The 27,348-nt window shown below is 39.6% G+C and overlaps 1 protein-coding gene across 1 annotated transcript; it reads right to left on the bottom strand.

The window, feature by feature from the left end:
* Positions 1 to 27,296, bottom strand: LOC130073475 (uncharacterized). Its single transcript, XM_056238908.1, has 4 exons — positions 26,472 to 27,296; positions 25,821 to 25,881; positions 24,208 to 25,709; positions 1 to 201 (listed from the first exon to the last, which is right to left on the bottom strand). Exons 1-4 carry the CDS (start codon positions 27,294 to 27,296, stop codon positions 1 to 3), a joined length of 2,589 nt encoding a protein of 862 aa, XP_056094883.1.
* Between the last annotated feature and the right edge of the window lie 52 nt (positions 27,297 to 27,348).

Below are 27,348 nucleotides of genomic sequence, written 5' to 3'. Positions count from 1 at the left end.
TTACACTGTGCTGTCTCTTGCTATAGCAATGCTCCCTGAAGATGTGGTCTTCCCATTGTGTTCCAACAGAGGCAAAGTTTTTAGATGTACAGCCGTGGTCATCAACATTAGATTGCATGGGGCTTGGGACAGATGCAAGACTCTCTTCTTCAGGCCTCCCATCGTCCATTCCAGTGTGCTCTTCTTGATAAACACCAGCTCCTGTAAAAACAAACAAACCATTATAACCATATCTATAATTAGCTGGGGCATTATATTTTCTTTTTCAAAAAGAGTGATTTCTTGAAAATTGTATACAATAAAAAAAAGTTAGTCAATTAATAAATTAATATATTTTAGAATATAATCATACAGAATTTTAGTTTAGCACTAATACACTTTTAAATGGCATGTATGACGGGCCAAATGTTGAGTTTTTCCTGCATACCTTAATGAGCTTATAAACAATTACTGATAGGTATTATTTTGTCAAAACATTGCGAGCTGTGATAAGATTTAAGATCTTACTGCTGCAGTAGCTGTTCAAATGAACAAACAGACCACACTCTGCTGTCAATTTTTTTTAAGTAATTTAGTCAAATATTTACTCAGACCTCTTTGACTAAAGTGGAACGGAGTAAAAACAACATTCATATATATGTATTAATATATATGTCAACATTAATTAAAAAATAAAATAAACTGCGCTGTATTGACACTCAAAGTGGAGCGTAAAGTTGACTCATTTAAACGATTCGTCATAGTGAATCAAAAACACTAACACAGGAGCGTGGTAGTCAGAATGGTTCATTTAAAGAGCCGATGCAAAAGAGTCATTTGTTAAATGAACACACTTTTATACTACAAGTTAACATACTGAAGGGTTGAAGGAAACGCTGAAAACACTTAATCCGTATCATAAGGCACATTTCGATTACTTGTGAAGACCTGCACGTTAGCCTTGTAAATAACGTTAATGAATAGTCTCACTCTCACCTTCCTCCGGACAAGTTCGTCGTTGTCTTCTCTTCTTTCTTAATGGACGATCATATCCAAGCCAAAGTTCAGGATATGGATTTTCCGTTGTTGGTTGTCTGTCCACAAAGTGGAATGAGCATACATGGATATTACGGGGCGGTAATTTCAAATTAAGTGCTGCGAGCCATTGTCTTTTGCCCTCGTCGTCGGATGGCATCTTGTGCAATTTAAATGGTTTTGGGCAGTTACATTCCGCTCTTTTTGTTGGCTTGTGGTCGTAACACTCATGTTCCAGAAGTTTTTTTAGCTTTCTGTAGCTGTTGTGACAGCCTTTAACGGCACAAATTCTACCAGAACCTCCACTATTTGCCATGACCAGTAACGTCGTATAGCTGATGACAATTACTAAACGGAAGTTGAGAGCATCTTACCGGAAGTCACTCGCGGCTACGGCGCCCCCCACGGAGAAGTGAGGAAAAAGGTGAATTGCTTGGAAATAATGGCGGTTCTTTGTTCCTAATGCATGTATTTGAACGTAAAATAAGACGATTAAAGGCAAGACGGAGGCTCACTGACATACTTTAAAATATGTTTCAGCATTGTGTTAATCAACGGCGGACGGCCTACTAACGTTAACTTTACCCCTGTAACTTTACCCCAATCCGATCGCGGCTCTCCCGGTGTTAGATTGATGGATAAGCTGTTTGATTTAAATTGATTTGATATTAGATTATTTTCACATTTCACTTACTCTGCTGTGCATGAACATAGCTGTTCAATTTGTGTGTTTCCCATTTGAATGGTCTGCTAAGGAGGCGGCTGCTGCTTGCGCTGGGACCTAACGTTATAGGCTTTAGCTTCAATTTTGATGAAATTATTCTCTAATCGGTTGCATATTATGTCGTGGATATATCCCTCGAATGCATACTGCTGTCCCTTTTGTCTTGCTCTCTCAGATATTTCACTTGTTCGCCAAAAATGACTAAATATCTCCTTGGGAATGTCTGACACCGGTGCATTCACATTGTAATAGACGTGGCAGCCGCGAAACCTTGACAGGCGTAGCAACAGTAACTAAGGAGGGCGGGGCTTAGCGAAGGGTCAATTGTCGGATAGGAACCGTCCGTAGCTTTTCGCAAGAGTTCAATTCTTTAAACGCATCCGGGTGACCAACTGACACGATTTTTTCCGCTCCGCACTCGTTCGGACCCGGTTCGGACCCATTCGCATGCGGTCTGTGAATCTCCATAGGAAATGAATGACTTCCGGTCGTTTCGAAGCCGTATCGGAGCTGATTTCAACTGTCAGTGTGAAGGCGGCGTTAGAGGGTTTTTTAACCTTACAAATTTCATTAACATCACAAGCTTTTACTGGCGACTCTTTCATCTGCTGTTTTTTTTTGTTTTGTTTTTTTTGTTGATATTTTAGACAACTCTGGTTGTTTTGGGGTTTAGCAGTTTTTGGGTCTTTTTTCAAGTTTGGAGATCACACTGCTGATACAGAAAGAGTGGTTCAGAAAACATTTAATTGTGTGCCAGCAATGCTGAACAAATGCAAATAGAAATACCTGTAGATACATGATACTGGTCGATGTCTTTATTTGCTTTCATTTCATGCTTTTTGCAATATCTTCTCACAGTGTTACTTTAGGCTATATGTATTTGTTGTTTTACTGGAAAATAATATAGCTTTATCACAGAACTCCTGCCTGCTTAAAGGAGAACTCCGGTCAATTTTAACATTGAGCTCATTTTTTTGTACATTTGGAGTGCTGTCAGTACAGACAAAAACGACAAAAATCGGTGTTGCCTAGACCGTGTTATCCTCTTTTTAAAATTCGCACCCTGTTGACTTCAATGGGGCAAGTTCTAAACCTGCTTTTAGCCTCTTAACATCCTTGATTTGTCATTACAAGTGCACAGCCTTGTGAGTGGTGTTATTAAGAGTGACCACGGTCAATCTAACTGCAGTAGATGTGAAAGATATTAATAAAAATGATGTTAATTCAGCCAGCTCACATACCTGTATTTACTTCCTGTTTTCGTTCAAAGTCCACAGTAGTCGATTGTCGAGTTCGCGCGCGCGATCATTAGTTATATTAGTTACCAATGATCGCGCGCGCGAACTCGACAATCGACTACTGAGGATAAAAGAGGATAACACGGTGTAGGCAACACCGATTTTTGTCGTTTTTGTCTGTACTGACAGCACTCCAAATGTACAAAAAAATTAGCTCAATGTTAAAATTGACCGGAGTTCTCCTTTAAAGGTGCATTGTGTAATATTTAGGAGGATATTTAGACAGAAATGCAATATAAGATACATAACTATGTTTTCAGTTGTGTATAAAGACCTTGCATAATGAACCGTTATGTTTTTTATTACCTTAGAATGAGCCATTTCTATCTACATACACCGCGGGTCCCCTTACATTGAAATAGCCATTTTGCCCCGATATGTTTCTACAGTAGCCCTAAACGGACAAACTACTACAGAGCACGTTTTGTCACTATGTTGTTCTTCGTGCAAAGACGCTAGCGAAAGTCGGCGAATAAAACACTGACACAATGATGAACAAGTAACAATAATATTCGCAATAACATATCGTTTTACTAAATAATAAAGTAAACATAATTTCTTAATTTATCTTTGTAAAGAAACCTAATTGCTTAAAGGTGGGGTATGTGATTTTCTTTTTTGACCATTTTTTCAAAATCACTTGAAATCCTATTCCTAACCCACTTACAGCCACTGAGTTAGAAGCACTGAAATGAAAATTAAGCAATTTAATCATCTGTGGAACGGGCAGGACTCGAAAAACTCCAGCCAATCATTTCCAAGACCACCTAGAATCATTGGACAGAAAATGCGTCAAACAAATGGTCGTACCACACCCCCCTCCCCCACTCGGCGCGTGTCCCCTTCGTGCGCATACTCAAAGCTCGTGACCCAGTCATAGTAAGTGCAAGTCGCCCCGGTACAGAGAGAGAGTAAGAGCAATCTCGAGCATCTGAGTTTTGCAGATGCATGATTGCGTCCATGTTCTGCGAATGGGTGGAGTCAGGGCCAGCGTTGGAGGAAAGAAGGTAGGACCTTTTGAGTTGTGTATTTTCAAAATCTGCCGGCCGTTTTTCAAATCCCATACCCTAGCTTTAACTGGCTACTCTCTCCTGTCTCAGACAATGACATATTTTCCTGTCAGCCACTGTAACTTTTGTTGGTTGCAATTCGTAACCTCACCACTAGATGCCGCTAAAAATCACATACTGCACCTTTAACTGAATATTTCTTAGTGATTGAGTATGTTAAACCATTATTTCATCGTTTAAATCAAGATACATTTTAAAAGTTATTTGTGTAATTGTCACAAGGGAGATTTTGATGTTCAAAACATATATAAATGAATAATGAAAAGAAGGCACAAGCTCTCGTTGATCAATGTACTTGTTTTGTGCCAGTCAACTGCAAATGAAGTCCTTTGTCCGCACTGAAGATTTCAGCATCTGAAAATACACAAATACATCTGGACATATTTGACAAGTTGTTAGGACTGGAGAGGCTGATGCAAACGTAATCCAAAATAAACATTTTTTTGTATGTTAAGCATTTTTTTTTACTGTCTGAAGCAGGAACAGATGTATGATCCAGCTGATGAATTGAAACCATCTGAAACAACTCTTACAATCTTGCTCCATAAATATACCTTTCAACGTTTAGTGTGAGATCAAGAAAAAAAAACAATAATAAGAAGAAGAAGCAACATGTTTGCCATCCTTGTCTCATGGGGAGGAAGTGTTGCATACGTTTGTTTGTTTATTGTACAAATAAATACATTCTTATGAGCTTTAAAGTATGTATGGACAAAAACATCTGAAAGATTGCATGATTTAACTTTAATTTGACAGAATTAAAATGTGTTTTATTCTAAACCCTCTGGGTCATGGAACCAGATTTAACCTTGGTGTTTAAAAACAGACATTTTTAAAGTTAACTAAAAAAAATTGCAGTTTGAGGAAACATTGGCCATTTAGGTCTTACTTTTTATTCAAAGCAATTTAAGATTGGGTGTACTGATACAGTCATATACTGTATATAGCTTATGACCAAAATATGAGCAGAAGATACACAAACTAAATTACCGATGGAATCCTTACAATAAAAGTGGAACAATTTTATCCAAAATGGATTAATTCATCAAACAAGGTATACAGTCGGTTTAGACAGTAATCCCCAAAGTTCAATAAATGAAATTAACATTGCATTAGCAAAGAGAGAGAACAAATAAAATTCAACCAATACTACAATTTAGAAATGGGAAGGGCAAGTTCAACACTTTCTCAATGTTCAAATAAACATGTTCAAACTTTCGAATAAACACTTTCACGCTTTTCAAACAAACACTTTCAAATAAACAGTTCCATGGTTTCATTTGCCTTTGTCAAATGGGGGGAAAAATAGAAGATTCAGGTCACTTAGGTCAAGTCTAACAATATTCTTTCAAACGAAGCTCATTTGTGTAAAGTTCAATGAAATCTTGCTGCTCCAAACTGTCTGTATTCTTTCAGATTTAAATAAGTGATATTGGAGTCTGTTACAGTATGGAAGTTTGTTTCCACCAGAGAGAGAGAGAAGTAATTGCGACAATTCTAACTTTTTTTCCTCACAATTGTTAGTTCGTCTCGCAATTCTAACTTTATAACGTAATATAAACTCGCAATTCTGAGGAAAAAAAGTAATTTTTTCCCCTTCAGAATTTGACTTTATAACTCGCAATTGTGAGTTAATATCTCACAGTTCTGAAAAAAGAAGTCAGAATTGCGAGATGTAAACTCGCAATTGTGAGATAAAAAGTCGCAATTATCTTTTTAAAATATTTTATTCTCTGGCAAAAACAAACTTCCATAGTTACAGACTTTGGAACTTGAATCTAGCCTCAGTTTTTTTTTCAAGTTCACTCTATTTTGTTACTTTTTAAAAATATATTGGAACCAATAGTGCAGTGCTGATAAATAGTGTAAAGATCTAATTTGATTTGTGTATTTATTTGTGCCACCTTCTTGTTGGTGATGTCAGAACGGTTTGTAATGGTTTATTTGTGCCAAAAGAAACAAATTACCAGAAGATTTTCTGCCTTTTTTTATCACCTCATTACAAAAGTTTGTCTCTTTTTGTGTCGTATATCTAAATGGAAGTGTAAATATGCAGAGGGAATGTCTCTACTTTGCACAAAGCCTTTGAACCTGCTAATGTCAAAATGGTGGTCATTCAATCGAAACCAGAGCTGTGAGCTAAATCTGTGACCTTGGCTTACATACATGGTGTGATGGAAATGTCAATGTGTTAGTAATTAGTCTGTCATTTGCAGTAAACACCATGAATCAAAAATCAAATTTTTTGTCAGATGAGACAAAGCTGGTATATTAGTTGCATAATCTCCATGCCACATTTCCCAAAAGCATTGTTATCTTAGTAGCACGAAAAAATTTCATAAATTACAAAGAGTTTTGATGAGTGCTTTCTCTCTCTTTTCCACCTCATCTTCTTCCAATGTCAGGTTCAAATCTACTCCAGTAGCAAGGAAGTAACATAATGCATGTTGCATAATGGCAGATACAAGTGTGCAGCCCTCAAAACAGATGATTTATGAATATACAAAGTGTCTCTCTTTATCAAGATATATAGATCATATAGTCCACTACTCCATAGGCCTGTCATTGTAATGCTTTTCTGAGTGCATCTGTTAAGTTTCCAGAAAAACGAGAAAGCTAAAAAATGATCTACATCCTGTAATCAGACGATATGAATGCTGTAACTTGTTAATAAATATGCTGAAATAATAATGTATCGCTTATACATGCAGTGTGAAACAGCCGAACTCCATCATAAAATAATGTATTATGTTAAGTTGTTTTATCATTATCAGAAAACCCAGCCAAGAAATACGACCCCTTATTATGGAGAAATAGTCAAATTCAGGTAATAATTTAACATGTTTCCTATATGACACATTAATGTAGCTTGTTTTTCCATCTTTATTACTGCCAAATTTCCTTGTCTGAAATAAATCTTAAGTGTTTTAAGATTGTTTTAAAGGTGGTTTTATTTGCTTGAAATAAAGCAAATCAATTTCTCAGGGAAGATATACACAGTCACACTTACGTTCTCATAGCTGTAATCTTTGGGAGTTTAGATGAGCTCATCTCTTGGCAAGTAGCTCTCAGTAAAAACACTGAGTTCACCACTGATTGGCCCTCTGTAATCCTCTCTTAACACAAATTATGTCATTTGCTTGACTACATTTTTTTGTATATTGTCACAATGGCTTTGATTGGTGACATTAATCTGGAAACTGGAGCTACTTAATCATTGGGTTGTCATTATTATACATTCAAAACGTTAGCTTTGGTTGAACTTAATTTAATATTTGGTTTAATGTTATACAGACACTACTGTTCAAAAGTTTTGGGTCAGTAAGCATTTGTTCAGACTGCAGGCAAATCTGATTTTTGTTTCCTCAAATCAGAACTTTTCAGGCATACTGTCCGCAATAAATAACAGACTTGTACCATAAGCCACAAACCTTCCATGCCGCACATGTGTCTGGACGTGTCACACACTTAATTGGGCAATTTCCACACACAGGCCATATACATTGAATGCCACTAGGGATTTCCTTGTTTTCTATTTTCATGCTGTGTGATGAAGTGACGAGGTGAAGTTTGCAGGCAACCATATGGACCTGCCGTCTCATTAATACATCAAAAACAATTCTCTTGTGAACCTATAAACTAACTGAACTATGTTTTTGTTCTCCAAATTGTTCTACTAAAATACACCAAAGCCCTTGTGCTTTCAGCACACACATAAATGCTGCCAGTGTGTCTAAATGAGCAATTGGTCACCAAATTAAAAACACTGCAATGACAAACATTTCATGTAATGAAGTAGCCTCTTGGTGAAAGAGCTTTATAATATGAAGATTGAATGACCTGTGTTATATGGCTTTTCTTTGTGCATGCCTCTTATGTCTGCTTGAAATCAAGCCTCTGCACCAGATGCTCTCACAACCTGCATTCGTACAGCAGGAGTGCGAGTTCACACATCCTATCAGCTTCTTAATTTTTCTTCAACCTTCTCACCTGATCCATTCCAGATGTTCGAGCCACAGGCTAAGTGAGGTGGCAGTAAATTGCACACTTATGTTCTCATAACACACACAATAGTAAATACATCTTATTCTATGGAGAAGTCATAATATTCCTGTACCAGATGGGCTCTGCCCTCATAAAGCCAGACGTCGAAAAGTTGCTTATGAAGTTATGGCACCAGACACCTCTTATTTTGTTCTGCCCCACCCAAGACAGAAACATGGAAGAACTTTAAAATCCTTTAAAAAAATCTCATCCTTGAAGGGATAGTTCACCCTAAAATGAGCATTCTGCCATCATTTACTCACCCTCATGTCATTCCAACCCCTGTTTACTTAGTAAATGAACACAAGGATATGTGTTGACTGTTGAGGTATGCTGCTTTTTTTCAGGGTCTAAACTTACAAGCAAAATTCCATAAAGGTACTGTAAACCTGCATGACTCATGCAGAATATTGCAATTTGAAACACCCAACTCGAGAACTCCGGTATCAAAATGATCCCCAAACTTCCAAGTGGTAAAAACCACTTGACAGGACGTTCATGTCCAATTCTTAACTAGGAAACTTGTATTTATGATGATTCCGATGCTATTTTCACATGCTATCAGAAATTTCCTACTTCCCACTTCTGAAGTGGTGATTACGAGCTTGGCACATTCAAGTGCTTTGTTGTCGGAAAGAACAGGAACCATGGAGCAGGTTTATTCTTGCCTGTTAATTGGGAATTATTAAATCCAAAATTATATTTACTGTCCGTCCCATTCATTGACAACCATAAACATTCACCACACTAGCTATATACCGTAGTCAGCTTGCTGACGATTCTGGAATTTCGGTCAAATACAGGCTATTTTCGCTGATACATACAATATGCTTCAAATGATTATTCATATATGTAAATATGCACAACTTTAACATCAAGACAAGACAATGAAATGAATAGGCCCAAAGAATAAAAGTCTCAGCAGCAATCCTTCTCCCCTCCACCATATTTAAAGTTTGTGGCCCGCGCATCTTGGGATCTTGGGTATATCAAAATTGTCCCCAAACTTCCCAGTGGTAAACACAACTTGAGAGGGTGTCTAATTTTTAAATGGGAAACTCGTATTTATGATAATTCTGATATAACATGTGAAGGCAGCATTAGTCCTCCTGAGAAGTTCCAATTTGGGAAGTCGTGTTAACGATGTCAGGTGCCTTCAGTCACTTTCGTCGGTGCAAGATGGCGTGTACAGCAAGGTTTTTAAACTCTACTTCTAATGAAAAACAAAGAATGTACATCAGGTGTGTTTTGCTTTTCTATGTTTTTAATTAATTTATGAAGCCACTGTAAACATTATTGTTACATATTGTTATTTTACAATTCTATTTTATTTTGTGCAGGAAAATAGCTTATTACTGCTAAATCAGAATCAGAAAGAGCTTTATTGCCAAGTATGTCTTTAGAAGAAGCTTCTAGTATACAGATTAAAAAAATAAAGATATGTGAATAGGATACACACACACACACACAGTATATATATATATATGTGTGTGTGTGTGTCTACATCCGCACAGGCTGTAAGTGGAAGGTGCAGGGCAAGGTAAATTTTGCCATCTCCAGCCTGAAGCATAGAGAGGTCATGGGGTTGGTCCAGACTTAGGGTGTATTCACACCTACCTTGTTTGGTTCGATTGAATCGAACTCTAGTTCGTTTCCCCCCTTGCTGCGGACCTTTTGGGCAGGTGTGAATACAGCAATCGAACTCGGGTGCGGACCAAACAACCGAACCGAGACCCAGCTGAAGAGGTGGTCTCGGTACGGTTCCAAACGAACTCTGGTACGGTTCGTTTACGGTGTGAACATGAACCGACCCAATTGCAAGAAAGCACTGCGCCTTTGAGTTAACAGGCTTCCGTAGTCGGAGATTTTGGCATAATGGTTTGTGTTATTGTTGTTTAAGTGCGAAAGAGAATTCCATTCCGGCGCGTTGTCTGGCCACACGATACTGTTGCGCGTCTTTCTGCGCGTCGTGTGTGTGCATCATTGGAATGGAATGAATGAATGAGTGTGTGCATCAGGACATTCACATACAGAGCGTTCTCTTTAGTCTAATGGCGCATAGATGCAAAAAAAAAGCTTTTGCAGTTCATATAATGTAACGATAGTTACAATACAAGGATGACGCTGCGTTAAACTGGACAAACTTAAATCGCAAACGTTAACATTGACAGCACTTAATTGTTAGCAGTAGCCTATATACAATAAGAATCTCATTATTTGAATGTGTGAACATAGCCCCTCTCTATGAATGAAAACTTTATACCTTATCCGTCTTCTGCGCAGTTTCTTCATATTGCGTACAGAATAACACAAAATTAGTAAAATAACAAATATTGCAGTACGAAATATCTCCATGCTGAGCCTTTTTTGCACTTCCTGATTTCCCTACTTGAGAATCCTTGTCCAATGAATGGACGACCTTAGCACACGTGTGGTTTTGTTGACAAATTTTGGTTCACTTGCAAAAAGAGCAGTGTGAAAGCGAACCGTACAAAAAAAAAAAAAAAAAATGTATTTGGTCCGGACCAAAGCAAGTGAACTATCGGACTTTCCTGGTGTGAATACACCCTTAGTTCTGGTCGAAAGCCTCCAAGACGCAGCGAAGTCCATGGTGGTGGAGGAAGTCACCAGGGTTGAGCAGGAGTGCTTCCACATTAAGGCAGTGTCCCTGGGTCAACAAGGTGCCTGGACCCGATGGGATGGTACGGTGAATAAGCATATTAGCTGGGCAGACATCTGGAGAACTCTGTAAGCAAGACTCAGCTTTCAGATAAGGGCAGTATACGATACCCTCCCAAGCCCTTTAAACCTCACCCAGTGGTTTGAGGATGAGGTCGGCTGTCCCCTGTGTGGTAACATCAAGGCAAGCCTGCAGCACATCCTCTCAAGATTAAAGGGTGCGCTGAAACAGGTACGATTTAGGTGGTGTCACGATCAAGTCCTCACTCAGCTAGCTGAAGTCTTGGAGAAGAGTAGGATAGCAACAAATTACACGCCTGAGAAAGTTTACACTATCATCCTTTGTCAGACCAGGTGACATCTACCGGGTACTGGCACAAGAAAGGCTACCTTCCTCAAAACCGGGAGGGAGTGGCAAATGTTGGTGGACCTCAAAAAGCAGCTGGTCTTCTCAAGAGAGATAACAATAACCACTTTCCGGCCAGACATCGTCATGTGGTCAGCTAAGGATAAGATAGTCATCATCATTGAACTTACCATCCCATGGGAAGGAAAAACTACAGCAGCCCATGAAAGGAAACATCTAAAGTGTCCCGAGATGGCAGCGGAGTGCCAGGAGGCAAGCTGGAATGCCAATGTTTACCCCGTGGAGGTCGGATGCCGGGGCTTTGTCAGCAGAGCAATGGAGCAACTACTCCGTGAGTCTGGCATGGCGGGGGTAAACCTGCGGAAGACGGTTGGCTGTGGCTCCGGAGGAAGAAGAAAGGCTGGGGGCTAACACACCAATAAAGGCAGCTGCAGGGGGTGGCAGGGAGACTTTTAATATCCGAATGTTAGTGAGAAGAAGAAAAACAGCTTTTTCTAATTTTAGCCTAGGCAGCGAAACAAGGTAGGCTATAACAAACAAGGCTGTCGTCAAAATCTCGAACCCTGTTTTGCATGAGGAAATAAATGGGCAACAAATTGACTATTTCATTGCACTTCATGGCCACCATACATTGCAGAGGATGATCTGAAGTGTTGTTTGCCCAACTGTAATGAATTTATCAGGCACTTCGAAGTCATGAGTGCTGTGTCTCTGTCAAGGGCTGTTTCTGTGCCACTTGTTTTGCTTTCTTCTGAATGGACATTTAGAAGTGCAGAGTTGAAAAGGAAGAAAAACATTTAGTTGGAATGTGAGTAAGGAAAAATTGAATGAAGATGAGCAGATCACTTTGTTGATGTCATATGTTTTCTCTACAACATTGTGGAGATTTTAGATAAACTTGATGAAAAAATTGAATCAGGAATTTGGAATCATTGCAATTGACCACAGTACTAAGGCAATTGTTGGTACAAATATTGGCATGCATTCTGAATAAAGACGAGTAACATGGAAGTACAGACAAGACTAATTCATACCAGAGAATATTTAGAGCTGTGTTCCAAATTATATCATTGGGCTGTTGGTTATGTGCTGGTAAAAGCCCCATTTACTCAACACACAAAAGAGTATGGACTCAGTAATGAGGTGCAAGACATGACTTTCTGTCAGAACAGTTAGTTAAATTTTATATCACTTCATTGGAAGTTTACAAAAGTGCTGAAATAAAGAGCAAGGACACATCTATTTTTCAGGGTTGACTTTTCCACGGTGATGCAACTTATCTTCCCCTTTTTGCCTGTACATTAGTGTTAACTTCTTTTCTTTCACTTGACATGAAGCCTGGACACACAGAAATGGTGTGACCTCGGTTTCAGCAAATTTATGGAAGGAAGTGTAGTAAGACAGTTTTGGCAGTGCGAGTGCCTGCGCAGATGCCTTCCCGGCTAGAGAACACCATTATATCTGGCAAGGCTCATTCATCAGAGGAGCATGGGGGACCTTACTCTAATTTACAGGTCCTGGAGCATGCATCAGATTGAATGTTATATTTGGCCTAAAACGTCATCTCTACTGAGAGCTGGCTGCAAATTAAGAACATTTTCTCATACTGAATGTCTGGTAACCCTCCATTAATACTGGAGGTCATCTCGACCCATCTGAAAGTTTAAAGGGATTGTTCACCTCAAAATTTTAAAATATGTCATCATCTATATGTCGTTACAAACCTGTATACGACTTTCTATCAGAGTTAGTACTGGCTGCAGATAAAGTCCTAATTGTTGGTGATTTTAATATACATGTAAATAATGAAAAAGATGCATTGGGATTGGCATTTAAAGATATTCTTAACTCTATTGGAGTTAAACAACACGTGTCAGGACCTACTCATTGTCGTAATCATACTCTAGATCTAATATTATCACACGGAATCAATGTTGATTCTATTGAAATTCTGCAGCAGAGCGATGACATCTCAGATCATTATCTAGTTTCGTGTAAACTTCATTTAGCCAAGGCTGCAAAGCCGTGTTACAAATATGTTAGACCTATCTCTTCTGCCACTAAAGATTGCTTTATTAATAATCTTCCTGATCAGTTTCATCATCTCAGAGAACATCATCTAGGTCTAACATCTCATGTTAGACCTTTCACTTCTGCCACTAAAGATTGCTTTATTAATAATCTTCCTGATCAGTTTCATCATCTCAGCATCCTAGATAGCTTAGAATAACTCGATATTGCGACAGACACCTTTAATTCTCTCCTTTCCAGCACTTTAGACACAGTTACTCCTTTGCGCTTAAAGAAGATTAAAGAAAATAGTCCAACGCCGTGGTACAATGAGCACACTCAGGCCCTTAAGAGAGCAGCTAGAAAAATGGAGTGAAACTGGAAGAAAACTAAACTAGAGGTATTTCGCATTTCATGGAAGGAGAGCTCGATTGCATACAGAGAGGCCTTAAAAGCTGCTAGATCTGCTTATTTTTCAACCCTATTAGAAGAAAATAAACAAAACCCTAGTTATTTATTTGAAACAGTTGCTAAACTAACGAAAAATAAAGCTTCAAGCCCAGAAGTTTCCAAGCAGCACAGCAGTAATGACTTTATGACCTTCTTCACTTATAAGATTGATAATATCAGGGAGAAAATTATAGCTATGCAACCATCTACTATAACATCACATTAGGGAGTGCATTGTAGTCTCCACAAGGAAAAATTCGATTCATTCATTGCTATAGAAGAGGACGAATTTTCTAATCTCGTTAAATCATCTAAACCGACAACATGTATGTTAGACCCTATACCGACTAAGCTGTTGAAAGAGATGCTTCCAGAGGTCATAGATCCTCTTCTCAATATCATTAATTCGTTTTTGTCACTAGGATACATACCAAAACTTTTAAGCTGGCTATGATTAAACCACTTGTTAAAAAAACGCAACTTGATCGTACAGAATTAGCCAAAATTCAGGCCGATCTCGAATCTACATTTTCTGTCAAAGATACTAGAAAAGGCAGTATCCTCACAACTATGCTCCTTTTTAGAAAGAAATGATATCTGCGAGGATTTTCAATCAGGATTTAGACCATACTATAGTACTGAGACAGCTCTCATCAGAGTCACAAATGATTTGCTCTTATCATCTGATCGTGGTTTTATCTCGCTATTGGTGTTACTCGATCTTAGTGCTGGATTTGACACTATCGACCACAACATTCTTTTAAATAGACTTGAAAATTATGTTGGCATTAGTGGAATTGCATTAGCATGGTTTGAATCATACTTATCTGACCGTTATCAGTTTGTAGCAGTAAATGAAGAGATGTCTTATCGATCACAAGTTCAGTATGGTGTACCACAAGGCTCAGTACTAGGACCGTTGCTGTTCACTCTGTACATGCTACCCTTAGGAGATATCATTAGGAAGCATGGCATTCATTTTCAGTGTTATGCTGATGATACTCAGCTCTATATTTCTTCAGTCCCTGACGAAACTTACCAATTCGCAAAATTAACTGAATGCATAGCTGATATAAAAAATTGGATGACTAGTAATTTCCTACTACTAAATTCATTTTAACATTGTTAAAAGCGCTATAAAAATGAAGATGACTTGACTTGACTTGTATGGCTTTCTTTCTTCTGTGGAACATAAAAGGAGATGCTGTGTGAGGAACAGATCCCAATTGAAAAATCAGAAATGTCTGACATTTTGAATATCATCGGTGAAAAAAAAATATCTTAAATTTCAGTTTGGTCTTTGTTTATAGTTTTATTTGGATATGTTTTATGGTGACTTTTTGTCACTATTGGAGCTTTACAGGTTCAGCCCCTATTCCTTTTCATCAAATGGTTAAAAAGCAGCATAAACAGGCGTCAAAACACCCTTTTTATGTTCCACAAAGGAAAGTCAAATGGGTTTGGAACAAATGATATTGAGTAAATAATATTTGTATATTTTGGGTATAAAATATGTATATTTTGGGTATAAAATATGTATCACATAAAGCATTTCTTGTAATTTGTACTTTTAACATTTGTATAGTTTTTTTGTTTTGTGCATATCTTAGGCATCAACATTATAAATACCATTCAATCTTTTGTGAAGTTTCTGTGCAAACAGAAGTTCATTGTGCTTCTTTTGATCAAAGTCAATAAACCTTGAGTTGATTTCTTTGGCACCTTTATTTAATACAAAATAAACATAAGTGTTTCATTTCATTTTAAAAGTGTTTAACTTTGAACATTATGCTGATCATGAGAACCCACAAATCAATGTTGGTAAAAGAAGAAAAAAGACAGAAACAGAAATAAACAGAAAGTTTTGAGATTCAGTAACATTTTAAACAAAGAAACATTTGAATGTAAGATGAATAAGAAATATTGTCAGATTCACATTACAAGCCAGTTCAATTGTTTTTTTATGACCACCTTGGCAGAGATCATTAAATTATTCGAAAGCAGTGGAACAGAATGTTGTTTTGCTGGATTGTGCTGGGTAAACATGTCATGTGTGTTAAACGTTAAAACAAATTTCTGGCCTCTTGTTTTGACTGTGGTTGGTTAGACATTATGACCTGTGTATGGAGAGGTAGTATGAAAACACACAGCAGAGAGTGAATGTGTAACCAGCAGAAGCACCTTGGAGATGGTATGTTACATTGCTGGATTGTGGTTACGAAGTGCCCATGCCTGGGTATCAACATACTGTATCTAAAGTGCATCCATTACTCATGTAAATTTACATCCCAGGAGAACATCTAGTGTGATGGATTGATGAACAATGTAATATAGGTGCATCAGAAGAATCCATACATCATAGAACAAGGCTAATTCCATATATGGTGTATTGGCTACACAAGTTTGAGGTCACACAAACAACATGCTATACCCTGTAACACTGACCCAGAATGTGTGCATAGTGATATTTTCACCTTGCAAATGCCACAGGTTTTAAACAAATCAATGATGGCTCTATAGCAGCCAGAAAAGCATTCAAATGTGGGATTGAGGCTGACATATGACAAGTCATAGACCCCTATTTACTGAAACCACATATAATCCTCTTGGAAAACAGCTGATGAAAAGTCAAGGCCATTTTCTGAATAAACATCATCATCAGCCCCAAACACTAATCATCTCTGGCCAGTTTGATGTCAAACAGACATGGGCCTGAGTAAAGAGCAGAGAAGAGAAACAGGAAAAGTCTTTCAATTTCTCGGTCAAAGGAGGCAAGGAATCCAAGAATAGTTGGCTAACTGCTCTAAAATTTGAAGAAATAACTTTTTCTGAACAAATTTCCCTGTTGTCCTGAAAAATAACTACAGTTTGCTGACACTCAAAGTCAATATTTAAATGAGCGTGATTTTTGGCCTGTAGCCTTTTGATAAACTAATTTGTATTTGTGTGTAGGGGAAATAGAAGTGACAACACTTCTCTGACAATGTGCAGCCTTTGTCAAGATACATGAACAAATATTCACCTGGTTAGCTGTAGAGATTGAGTGCAGACCAAGATATACTTTTGGCCCACAGAAAATAGCCGACATGTCATGAAATGATTGAGACAGGTCAAATAATTTGTTTTCTAGATTGTGCAATGCAGTAAAAACCCTTTGTAATGTCCAACCAAAGGGATAGGGATCTTACGGCCTCTTGAAGTTATGTGAATGGGAATCATATTGGGGTGGGGAATTTAATGATTTTGGTTCAGATTCTCAGAATATTTTAATAAAGCACAGCCAACAATTATTCCATGACCAATTCAATTTCGAGAAGTTTTATTCTGTGGCTCTTTTGTAACACAGTTACACAGCTAACATTTACTTCTTACAATTAAATTAGATTATACAACATTTAGTAATTTAGTGGTTGTTTTCAACCTGCTCTTCCTCGGCCAGACAGGTGAGCCAGTGATCAGAAGTGACCACAGATGTGTTCCTTTGAAAACCTTTAAAGCATTGGTTTATAATTCACAAAGTTTGGACATTTTGAACATTATGCACTCAATCAACATCCAGCAAATGTATTTCTAAAGCTCTTGTGTGAGCTGTTTTTTTCCCCTCTAACCTCTAAGTGAAAGGGTGGAAACTGAATGTTTTCCAGGAGATAGAATGGATTATAGTAGTGTGCCCTCTTTTGATCTTTACTTTACTTCCTCTGGAGAGATGGGTTTGAGTCTTTACAGTCTAGGTAGTGAACAAAGAACAGAAGCCTAAGTCAGAAAGAACATGACTGAGAGCTAAATGGCATGCACTGTTGTCCCTATCTATGTTAAAGGGTAAAAGATAACCACTGGAGTCAGAGGCTCCCGGGTTGCCCTGTGATGTGAGCTTTTTATGAGTAAATAAGAAATTTAAAGAAATAAATTCACTTATGATTCCACAGCTAATGATTCTTCATTGAATCTAAATGTTAATGAATCAATATGTATTTGATTAATAGATTCAAAATCTTATAAATTGTTTTGACATGTTTTATTTTTCAGTTAAGGTATTTAGCTATTTAGCAGTTGATTAGCTATTTTTTTAAGATACAGAGTTTGATGCCTGACCATCCAAAGCACATCCAATCCCCCTTCAAATACCTGAGGAATATCGGCAAACCAGATGCACTTAAGTGATGCAAAGAGAGACTAGAAGTTCATGACAGCTTGTCTGACTTTTTCGAGATGGAAAAGCTTGTTTGTTTAGGCTAGACTTAAAACAGACTTGGTCTAGTAGGACTGGAGGTTCGTGAAACTGAGATTGGTGGAGAGCCATTTTGCATTACACTTTAGATTAACACAAGTCTTGAAGGAAACCAGCGTGTAGATATTTTTATCAACATTAGTTGTGCCATCTAAGACACTACAAAGTCACTTTACGAACAGACTATCCATTACCGAGCATACCAGGCAAAATGGTACTGCATGTTAAAATAGCATGGAATAGCTACTTCTACAATATAATATGTTTAGTTAATTTACTGGTTTTAGACGAACATAGAAGCTGAGAAAGAGGGTAAAATTACATCTTCACAGCACTGGCACGACTGCACACACAGCAAACACGTCCATCCACGTTTAACCTGTCACACATGAGATCACATCAATTGCAAACCACAACGATCCAATAGACAATTCAAGTCCTGCCCTACATTTTTTCTTGTTCGAGATGCAGTTTCACTAAGAAATACATCACAATAGGGAAGTAAACTTCCTGCAATTTCCGTTTCATGCAACTTTAACTTCCATTTTACAAATTGAATGTGATGAAATACAAAATTCTATCATGAAACTCTATGGCGTTGGCTGATTGGTCAATAACTCAATCTGCTTGCAATCACATCATTCTCTATAAGGCACAGCTGATTGGTTCCTGCTGTGTCAGTAGTCAATGAGCTCACTGCTCAACCTTCAAATACTTGGTTTGACATTTGCTGTAGACCTTCCCCAGCTCCACCTGTATAGATCTGCTAGGGGTAATTCATGTATGTTATATTGTACAGCAGCATCATGTCTTGCTTGTTCACAGCAGTGTGTCGTGTATGTATTGGCAGGTGCAATTCCCGTACTTGATCAGCATCAATAACAGCAGCAGCGTAGCAGATCTATTCCGCCAAGACCAACCATATCAACATTGTCATATCCATTACCATGCCATGACAGAAATTAAATTGTGATAAAATCTTCAAGAAGTGTGTTACTTTAGCTAATTTTTTATTAAGTAAATTGAAAAAGCAGTAAAATCTTGTTGTTGTTTTTTAGTCATGTAAACCATTACATTTACATTTTTAACATTTTTAAGCCAAGCTTTAATTCCTGCTATAAGCTTATAATAAATTTGGTAATATATAAAAGCTAAATAAAAGATATAATATATAAATTAATGTAGCCTATAATATAGTAGCCTATAATATATAAAAGCTATAATGTGCGTTCCCACCGCCCCCCACACTTTTCAGATGGCTCTTATGCTCCTGGCTAGTCGGTTTACAGATAGATGTTTTCCTGTCTCTTGCTGTGAAACAAGTAGAAGAGCTTCTGGCTGATCTTTTTAAAACAGACACTGACACTCAGTATAAAGAGGCCCACCGAGAAGGCCAAAATACGGTAAAGTTCATTGGGTTCGTCACGCACTATTTTAGGATCAAAATATTAACCATATTATTTCCTTGTCTACTATGGTGAATTACATAGGAGAGGGGTCCTCATAAACCAATGATGGTTTAAGGAGCGTGTTCCTGGCACTATCTCCATCAGCTGCTGCCAGCAGATAATGCTACCCTGTGATTTATGTGGTGCGAAAACTGAGGCTCCAGGGAGCGAAGAGCTAAACAAGTGGAAGCTTAAGGAGTAACTTAACAGAAGATAAACACATTAGAGGATTAATGTAACACCACACACACAAAAAGAACAAAAAACACACACGCGTGCCTATTTGCATTTAGCAGTGTGTACCCAATTGTGCATGACTGATACACAATTATATATGTGCAAAGAAATTATTTGGACAAAATACCTTGAAATATGAAGTGTCACACATTTAGAGAATGCTGGGAATTTTAATTTACAGTTTTTCACTGTAAATGATAATTTCATTTGTTCTGCTTTACTTCTAAAAACTATATATTTAACAGTATTTTACTGTAAAATTACATGAAATGTCCTCTTTTACAGTTTCTATGTTAAATTAACCTATTAACAGTTTTTTTCCCATAGTGTTTTTACAATATTTTACAGTTAAAATTACAGTGTAAATGCAATCATTTTTTATATATAAAGTACAACAATAATGATCAATTAAATACTAAATTTACTAAATTAAATAGTCATTTGCAATTAAAAAAAAATACCAGGAAATCCTTTATTTTGTATTATACAAACTTATGGTATTATACCTCTGGCTTCTTGACTTTATTAACAAACACCTTTCTTTCATTGTATAATTGGCAAAGGTTATAGACATAAAAAATGGCTGTGCTTACAACATAAAAAGTATTTTATTTCATTTGAAGCCTGCAGTGCTTCATGCTAACTGTACATTGCTGTCCGATAAAGATGAGTAACATGTCCTGCTGAAATATTGTCCAGAGTTGGACATATGAAATCATAAGACACAGCAATTCAACTCGACTTGACCGTGCAGTGTAATGGAATATCTGTCATGAGGCATGTTTTGATTATCCAGCGGCGTGGTTTCGATTTGAAAGAGACATACATTTTAGAATAGCATCTTCTGTATCTGGAATGTGTCTAGTGACAAAGTGGGAGCTTAAATGTTTTAGTAAAAAAAAAAAAAATTGTTTATGATTTCTGCCACAGCATATTATGGTCTGACCAAAGACCGGTGTTTATAAAAGATCATTGTGAATTTGGGATTCTTTTTGTTTAACCAGAAGCATGTTTACATTTATAAACCCGGAAAAAAAATCCTGTTCGGTCTCGTATCACTACTTATGTTTTTATGTGTTTGTAGTTTGTTTAGATTTTACACTCAGAAACATGTTAATCAGGTAAAAGTCATATTTGCATAAAGTAATGTTTGGATTTTTTGGTGACACTTTACAATTGGGTTTCATATGTTACCATTAGTTAATGTATTAACTAACATGAACTAACCATAAGCAATACATTTGTTGCTGTATACAGTTGTTCATTGTTTGTTAGTTCACAGTGCATTAATAATGTTAACAAATACAACTTTTGATTTTAATAATGTAGTAATAATTTTGAAATTAACATTAACAAAGATTATTAAATGTTGTAGAACTGCAGTTCATTATTAATTCATGTTAACTAATGTAGCCAATGTTAACAAATGAAACCTTATTGTAAAGTGTTACCGACTTTTCGTATGAAGCTGTTAATATAACTATCCAGCAAATGGTTTATTGCTAACTCTGTTAAACTAACAATGTTACAAGTAATGTGAAGTCTCTAAAAAGCCTCCATGATTGTCAGGAATGAATTGTGACGTCACTTGTTGAGATACAGATGATGGTCATGAAGTGTGCAAACAGACATTTTCATTTCCTTTGCAGGTTCTTAAAATAAATGAATAAAATGTAGATAATAAATGTGAGGTCAAACTGTGTTAATTTGCCTGTACGTGTGCCTTCATCCTTGTGCTTTTGCATAAAAGAGCAACTGTTTTGTGTCTTTAGTCTGTTAGTGTTTTGCCTCTCTGTTTTGCCAGTATTCAAGTGTTGCCAATAGGGAATTTATCTTGATGGTTAAATGACCAGTTTAGCCTAAATCCTGCTTTAAGTATAGCTTCATGTACTTCCCTTTGTTGATGAGAATAATTGGTAGCATTTGGTCTTTTAAAAGGACAAACTGTCTGCTTTCAATTCTTTTTGTAAACTTTAATCTTGTATCATTTACCAGTGACTCTGCTGTGATTTGCTCAGTGCAAAAGGGGTGACGAGGCTGTAGGCCATGATGACTGACTGTTGAAAGGTAACTCTGGAGCTAGAGATCCGTCTCTGCACTACAGATGATTATTTGACACATGTAGTTGTGCTTCAGCTTTCATCTTTAGTGCATTTTCTTTGTAATTCTAAATGTGCTGACATAAAAAAAGAAAAGATTTCTTGATGTGTAACATGTAACCTGCATTGGCTTTGTTATGGCCATATATAATAATCATCTGATGTATTGTTAAAGTAGCCATTGGTAATCAGGTTTATATTAACACTGAATATTATTACTACAGTGGCTTGCAAAAATATTCAAACACATTTTTTGTTGCTGCCTTAAATTAAACTACTTTAAATTACTCTATTTCCATATCAATCTACACTCCATACACCAATGACAAAGCAAAAAAACAGATCCGTGACAACTTAGCACATTTATTAAAAAGGAAAAACTTAAATATTTGTAAAGAATATTAATTCATGAACACAATTTTAATATTCATATTATAATTATTATAAGTATAATTATATATTTATTGTAATATAAATTATAATATATTTGTGTATGCACACATACTTTATATTATTAAATATATCAGTAACACTTTATAATAAGGTCTTATTTGTTAACATTAATGCATTGATTAACTACATGAACAATGAGCAACATATTTGTACAGCATGTATTAACCTTTGTTAATGTTACTTAATAATACTTAACGTTCATGTTAGTTCAGTGTGTTAACTAATGTTAATAAATACAGCTTTTGATATTAGTAAATGTTGAGATTAACATTAAGATTGATAAATGCTGGAGAAGTATTGTTCATTGTTAGTTCAGGTTTACTAATTTAGTTATCTAATGTTAACAAATGAAACCTTATTGTAAAGTGCTACCAATATTGTCACGGTGATAAAGAACAGACGTAGATTCAATTGCAAGTGAACAGGTGTTTATTTAAACACAGAGAGAGAGAGCAGTAGTCTCGGACGAATATGCCGGCAGGATGATGAAAACCAGACTCGATAGCGCAGGTCTCCGTGGGCAGACAGATCAGGACCAGAAGATAACCGGAACAGGTACAGACGGTAGTCAGGCCGCGAAAACTCAGAACAGGACGGTATCCACCGTTGGTCAGGGACAGTCAAAAGGCAGAAGAACTCCAAACCGAATAATATCCAAAGCACAGGAACAAACACTAGATCGAGGAGAAACACAGGTGAACTCCGAGAACCTCAACAACCATCTGACAAAGACAGGACGATATGACACACAATATATAGGACATTCTCATTCAACACAGCTGGCGCTAAATCAGCTCATCAGCGAGGATAACGAGCAATGCTGACGAGCCGCGCCCATTCGTACTACACACACACACATAGCGAGGGCGAGTCACTGAATCCATGAACCGTGACAGTACCCCCCCTCCTAAGAACGCCGCCTGGCGTTCTCAGACCCCCTTACCTGCCGATTGTAATCATCGATAAGGGAGTGATCCAAGATGTCCCTAGCCGGAACCCAACTTCTCTCCTCCGGACCGTAACCTTCCCAGTCCACCAAATACTGGAATCCGCGTCCCCTCCGTCTAGAATCCAGTATACGATTAACCGAATAAGTTGGTTCCCCATTTACGAGTCGCGGCGGGGGAGGAACCGGGGCAGGCGGATTAATGGTAGAACGAAACATGGGTTTAATTTTAGATACATGGAAGGCGGGGTGAATCCTCCTGTACGCTGGAGGCAGGTTGAGGCGGACTGTCACCGGACTAATCATTTTGGCGACAGTAAACGGGCCAATAAATTTAGGAGCAAGTTTGTTAGAGACGGAGCGGAGCGGAATGTTCTTGGTAGAAAGCCACACTTTTTGACCCACGACGTATACGGGAGGCTTAGACCGGTGGCGATCGGCTTTAGCCTTGGTGCGAGCACGCACCTGGAGCAGAGTCTCACGGGCTCTGGTCCATGTGCGCTGACACCTCTGGATAAAGGCGTAAGCGGAGGGAACCGCGACCTCGGATTCCAGACTGGGAAAAATTGGTGGCTGGTATCCTACACTACATTCAAACGGAGAAAGACCCGTGGACGACACTGGCAACGTGTTGTGTGCGTACTCCACCATAGAAAGTTGTTGACTCCAGGACGAAGGATTCTTAGAGACTAAACATCGTAACGTCCTTTCCAGATCTTGGTTGGCTCTCTCGGTTTGACCATTGCTCTGGGGGTGAAACCCTGAGGACAGACTAACAGTCGCTCCCAGTAATTTACAAAACTCTCTCCAAAATTTGGACACAAACTGGGGACCTCTGTCGGAAACCACGTCTGTCGGGAGGCCATGTAAACGAAAGACGTGATCTACGACGGCCAACGCTGTCTCCTTGGCTGAGGGTAATTTGGGCAAGGAAATGAAATGGGCCGCCTTCGAGAACCGGTCCACCACAGTCAAAACGACCGTGTTACCCTGGGAGGGTGGGAGGCCGGTGATAAAATCTAGCGCTATGTGTGACCAGGGTCTCGAAGGGACAGGCAGCGGTTGGAGTAACCCATCTGGGGGTTGGTTGGAAGTCTTACCAATGGCACAAACCGAGCAAGCCAAAACAAAACTGTGTACGTCACGAGCCATGCGAGGCCACCAGAATCGTTGCTTGACTAAGAAACTAGTGCGATTGACTCCTGGATGACAAGCCACGTTGGAACAATGCCCCCACTGAATGACGTCAGACCGTAATCCCTCCGGCACAAATAATCGGTTCGGTGGACACCCGGGCGGAGGCGTTACCCCTTCTAAGGCCGACTTGACCTTCGATTCGACCTCCCATGTGAGTGTGGAGACAATTAGGGTCTCGGGAAAAATGCACTCGGGAGTAGACGGGCGTTCGGAGCGGTCAAAAATACGAGATAAAGAGTCGGGTTTGATGTTTTTGGAACCCGGGCGGTACGAGAGAACAAAATCAAAACGTCCGAAAAAAAGTGCCCACCGAGCCTGCCTGGAGTTCAATCTTTTGGCAGTTCTAATGTATTCTAAGTTCTTGTGATCGGTCCAGACGATAAAAGGTACCCCCGACCCCTCTAACCAATGACGCCATTCCTCCAACGCTAACTTGACCGCCAACAACTCTCGGTTACCAATGTCATAGTTACACTCGGCGGGAGATAAACGATGGGAAAAAAACGCGCAGGGATGCATCTTGTCGTCTGTGGGAGAACGTTGCGACAGCACTGCTCCTACCCCCACCTCTGACGCGTCGACCTCCACCACAAACTGGCGTGATGAATCAGGGGCTATGAGGATAGGGGCTGAAACGAAGCGGCCCTTCAGTTTGGCAAACACAGCCTCAGCTGTGTTTGACCACCTGAACGCCGTTCTGGGGGAGGTCAAGGCAGTCAGAGGCGCGGCTAGTTGGCTGAAGTTGCGAATGAAACGCCGGTAGAAGTTGGCGAACCCCAGAAACCTCTGTAGGGCCTTACGGGAATCTGGGCTTGGCCACTCCACCACAGCCTTCACCTTCTCAGGGTCCATCCGCACTCCCTCAGACGAAATGATGTACCCTAAAAAAGGAACAGACTGTGCATGAAACGCGCATTTCTCCGCCTTGACAAAAAGCCCATTCTCTAGCAGCCTCTGAAGCACTCGCCTGACGTGTTGACCGTGTTCCTGGAGAGACGAAGAAAAGATCAATATGTCATCCAGGTAAACATATATGAACTGGTCTACCATGTCTCTCAACACGTCATTGACGAGTGCCTGGAAGACGGCTGGGGAGTTGGAAAGCCCGAACGGCATAACCAAATATTCAAAGTGCCCCCTGGGGGTGTTAAACGCGGTCTTCCATTCATCCCCCTTCCTGATGCGAACCAAATGATAAGCATTACGTAAATCCAATTTCGTGAAGATGGATGCTCCTTGCAACCTCTCGAAGGCTGAAGCCATCAACGGTAAAGGATAAGTATTCTTTACCGTAATGTTGTTCAACCCCCGGTAATCAATACAAGGTCGCAACGACCCATCCTTCTTCCCCACGAAAAAGAATCCCGACCCCGCTGGAGAAGAGGAAGGACGAATGAACCCCGCTGCCAGAGAATCAGAAATATATTTCTCCATAGCCTCCCTTTCTGGAACAGAAAGTGAATATAACTTGCCCTTAGGCGGAGACATACCTGGTAATAAATCTATAGCACAGTCATAGGGACGATGCGGAGGAAGAGAAGCAGCCCGGGACTTACTGAACACTTCCTTCAGGTCGAGATACTCCGGTGGCACGTTAGACAGATTCACCGGCTCCTCCTGCAACATAGAACGAGAAACAGACGGAACAGCAGACGAAAGACACGAGGCATAACATTGTTCACACCAACTGGACACTGAGTTCTGTCCCCACTCTATCCGGGGCCCGTGTTTCACCAACCACGGATGACCCAGGACAATTGGGGCGTGAGGTGACTGGGTGAGATAGAGTGAGATCCTCTCTGTGTGGTTACCCGAAGTGACGAGTGTGATAACCCCAGTGGTGTGAGTGATTCCCGGGAGCTCCTGTCCGTTGAGTGCGTGGATGTGGATGGGGTGGTTCAGGGTCGTGATGGGGAGGTGAAGTCTTCTGGCCAGTGAAGAGTCAATCAGGTTCCCCTCCGCTCCAGAATCCACCAGTGCCTCGCCGTTGAAGGATCCGTCTGCCCACTGGAGTCTCACCGGGAGAAGGGTGGCGCTCGAGGGTCTGGTCCGGAATAATCCGCCCGACAGTAGCCCCCATCCTACCGCCGGGCTTGGCCTTTTAAAGGACAGGTGGAAACAAGGTGGCCGGCCTCCCCGCAGTAGAGACACAGACCTCTCGAGCGACGGTGTTCTCTCTCCTCCCGGGAGAGTCGAGCTCGACCTACCTGCATGGGCTCAGGATCGTTCGAGGGGCTGACCGTGCTCGTGCCTCTGAGACCGGAAAAGTCTCCTCCGTCGACCAAAGGAACTTGGAACTGACGCTTCGTTCCTTGTTGTAAACGAGCATCGACACGTAGTGCCAGTTCAATCAGTCCATCAAGAGTCTTCGGTAGTTCCACAGTGTAGATTTCACGTTGAACACGGTCAGCCAGCCCATGCAGGAATAGGTCCCACTGTGCCTCCTCGTTCCATTTGCACTCGGCGGCCAATGTTCGAAACTGGATGGAATAATCGGACACGGAACTGTTGTTCTGACGAAGATCGGCCAATTGACGAGCCGCCTCACGTCCGGCCACCGCGCGGTCGAACACGCGCTTCATCTCCTGCTCGAGTGCTTGGAACGAGGAGCAGCACTCGTGTTGGTTTTGCCACACCGCTGTTCCCCACTGAGCCGCGCGTCCAGATAGCAACGTCATTACAAGTGCCACTTTACTCTCCTCCGAAAAAAATGTCACAGGCTGGAGAGAGAAGAAGATTGAGCATTTAGTTAAGAAAGCTCTGCACAAATTAGGTTCACCCGAATACCTCTCTGGCGTGGGAATGCGCGGCTCAGGACGATTGACGTTGGGAGGTGCAAGGGGAACAGGCGGGGGCGGTGCTGGCACAGCGGGACCCCTCAGACGTTGTATTTGAGAGGTGAGCTCAGACACCTGCGCTACCAGAGCCTGGATAGCCCGACCCGAAGCTCCGATCTGTTCGTCTTGGCGATCCATGCGGGCGTTGTTGTCGACCACCATCTGCCCGACGTTCTCCGCACTCGCTGAATCCATGAATGGTCAGATGGTTCTGTCACGGTGATAAAGAACAGACGTAGATTCAATT

This window comes from Rhinichthys klamathensis, unplaced genomic scaffold (assembly GCF_029890125.1).
Source record: "Rhinichthys klamathensis goyatoka isolate OS25496 unplaced genomic scaffold, OSU_Roscu_1.1 h1tg000548l_1, whole genome shotgun sequence".
Taxonomy (NCBI): Eukaryota; Metazoa; Chordata; class Actinopteri; order Cypriniformes; family Leuciscidae; genus Rhinichthys; species Rhinichthys klamathensis.
This window is presented reverse-complemented; position numbering and strand designations above follow the sequence as displayed.

Excerpts from the sequence above, each read along its gene's own strand:
- LOC130073475 (XM_056238908.1), bottom strand. The coding sequence starts at position 27,296 with ATGGATTCAGCGAGTGCGGAGAACGTCGGGCAGATGGTGGTCGACAAC. Across the intron at positions 25,882-26,471 it reads ACGATCCTGAGCCCATGCAG|GAGGAGCCGGTGAATCTGTC; the intron begins GTAGGTCGAGCT and ends TCTATGTTGCAG. Across the intron at positions 25,710-25,820 it reads CGACCTGAAGGAAGTGTTCA|AAAGGGAGGCTATGGAGAAA; the intron begins GTAAGTCCCGGG and ends TTTCTGTTCCAG.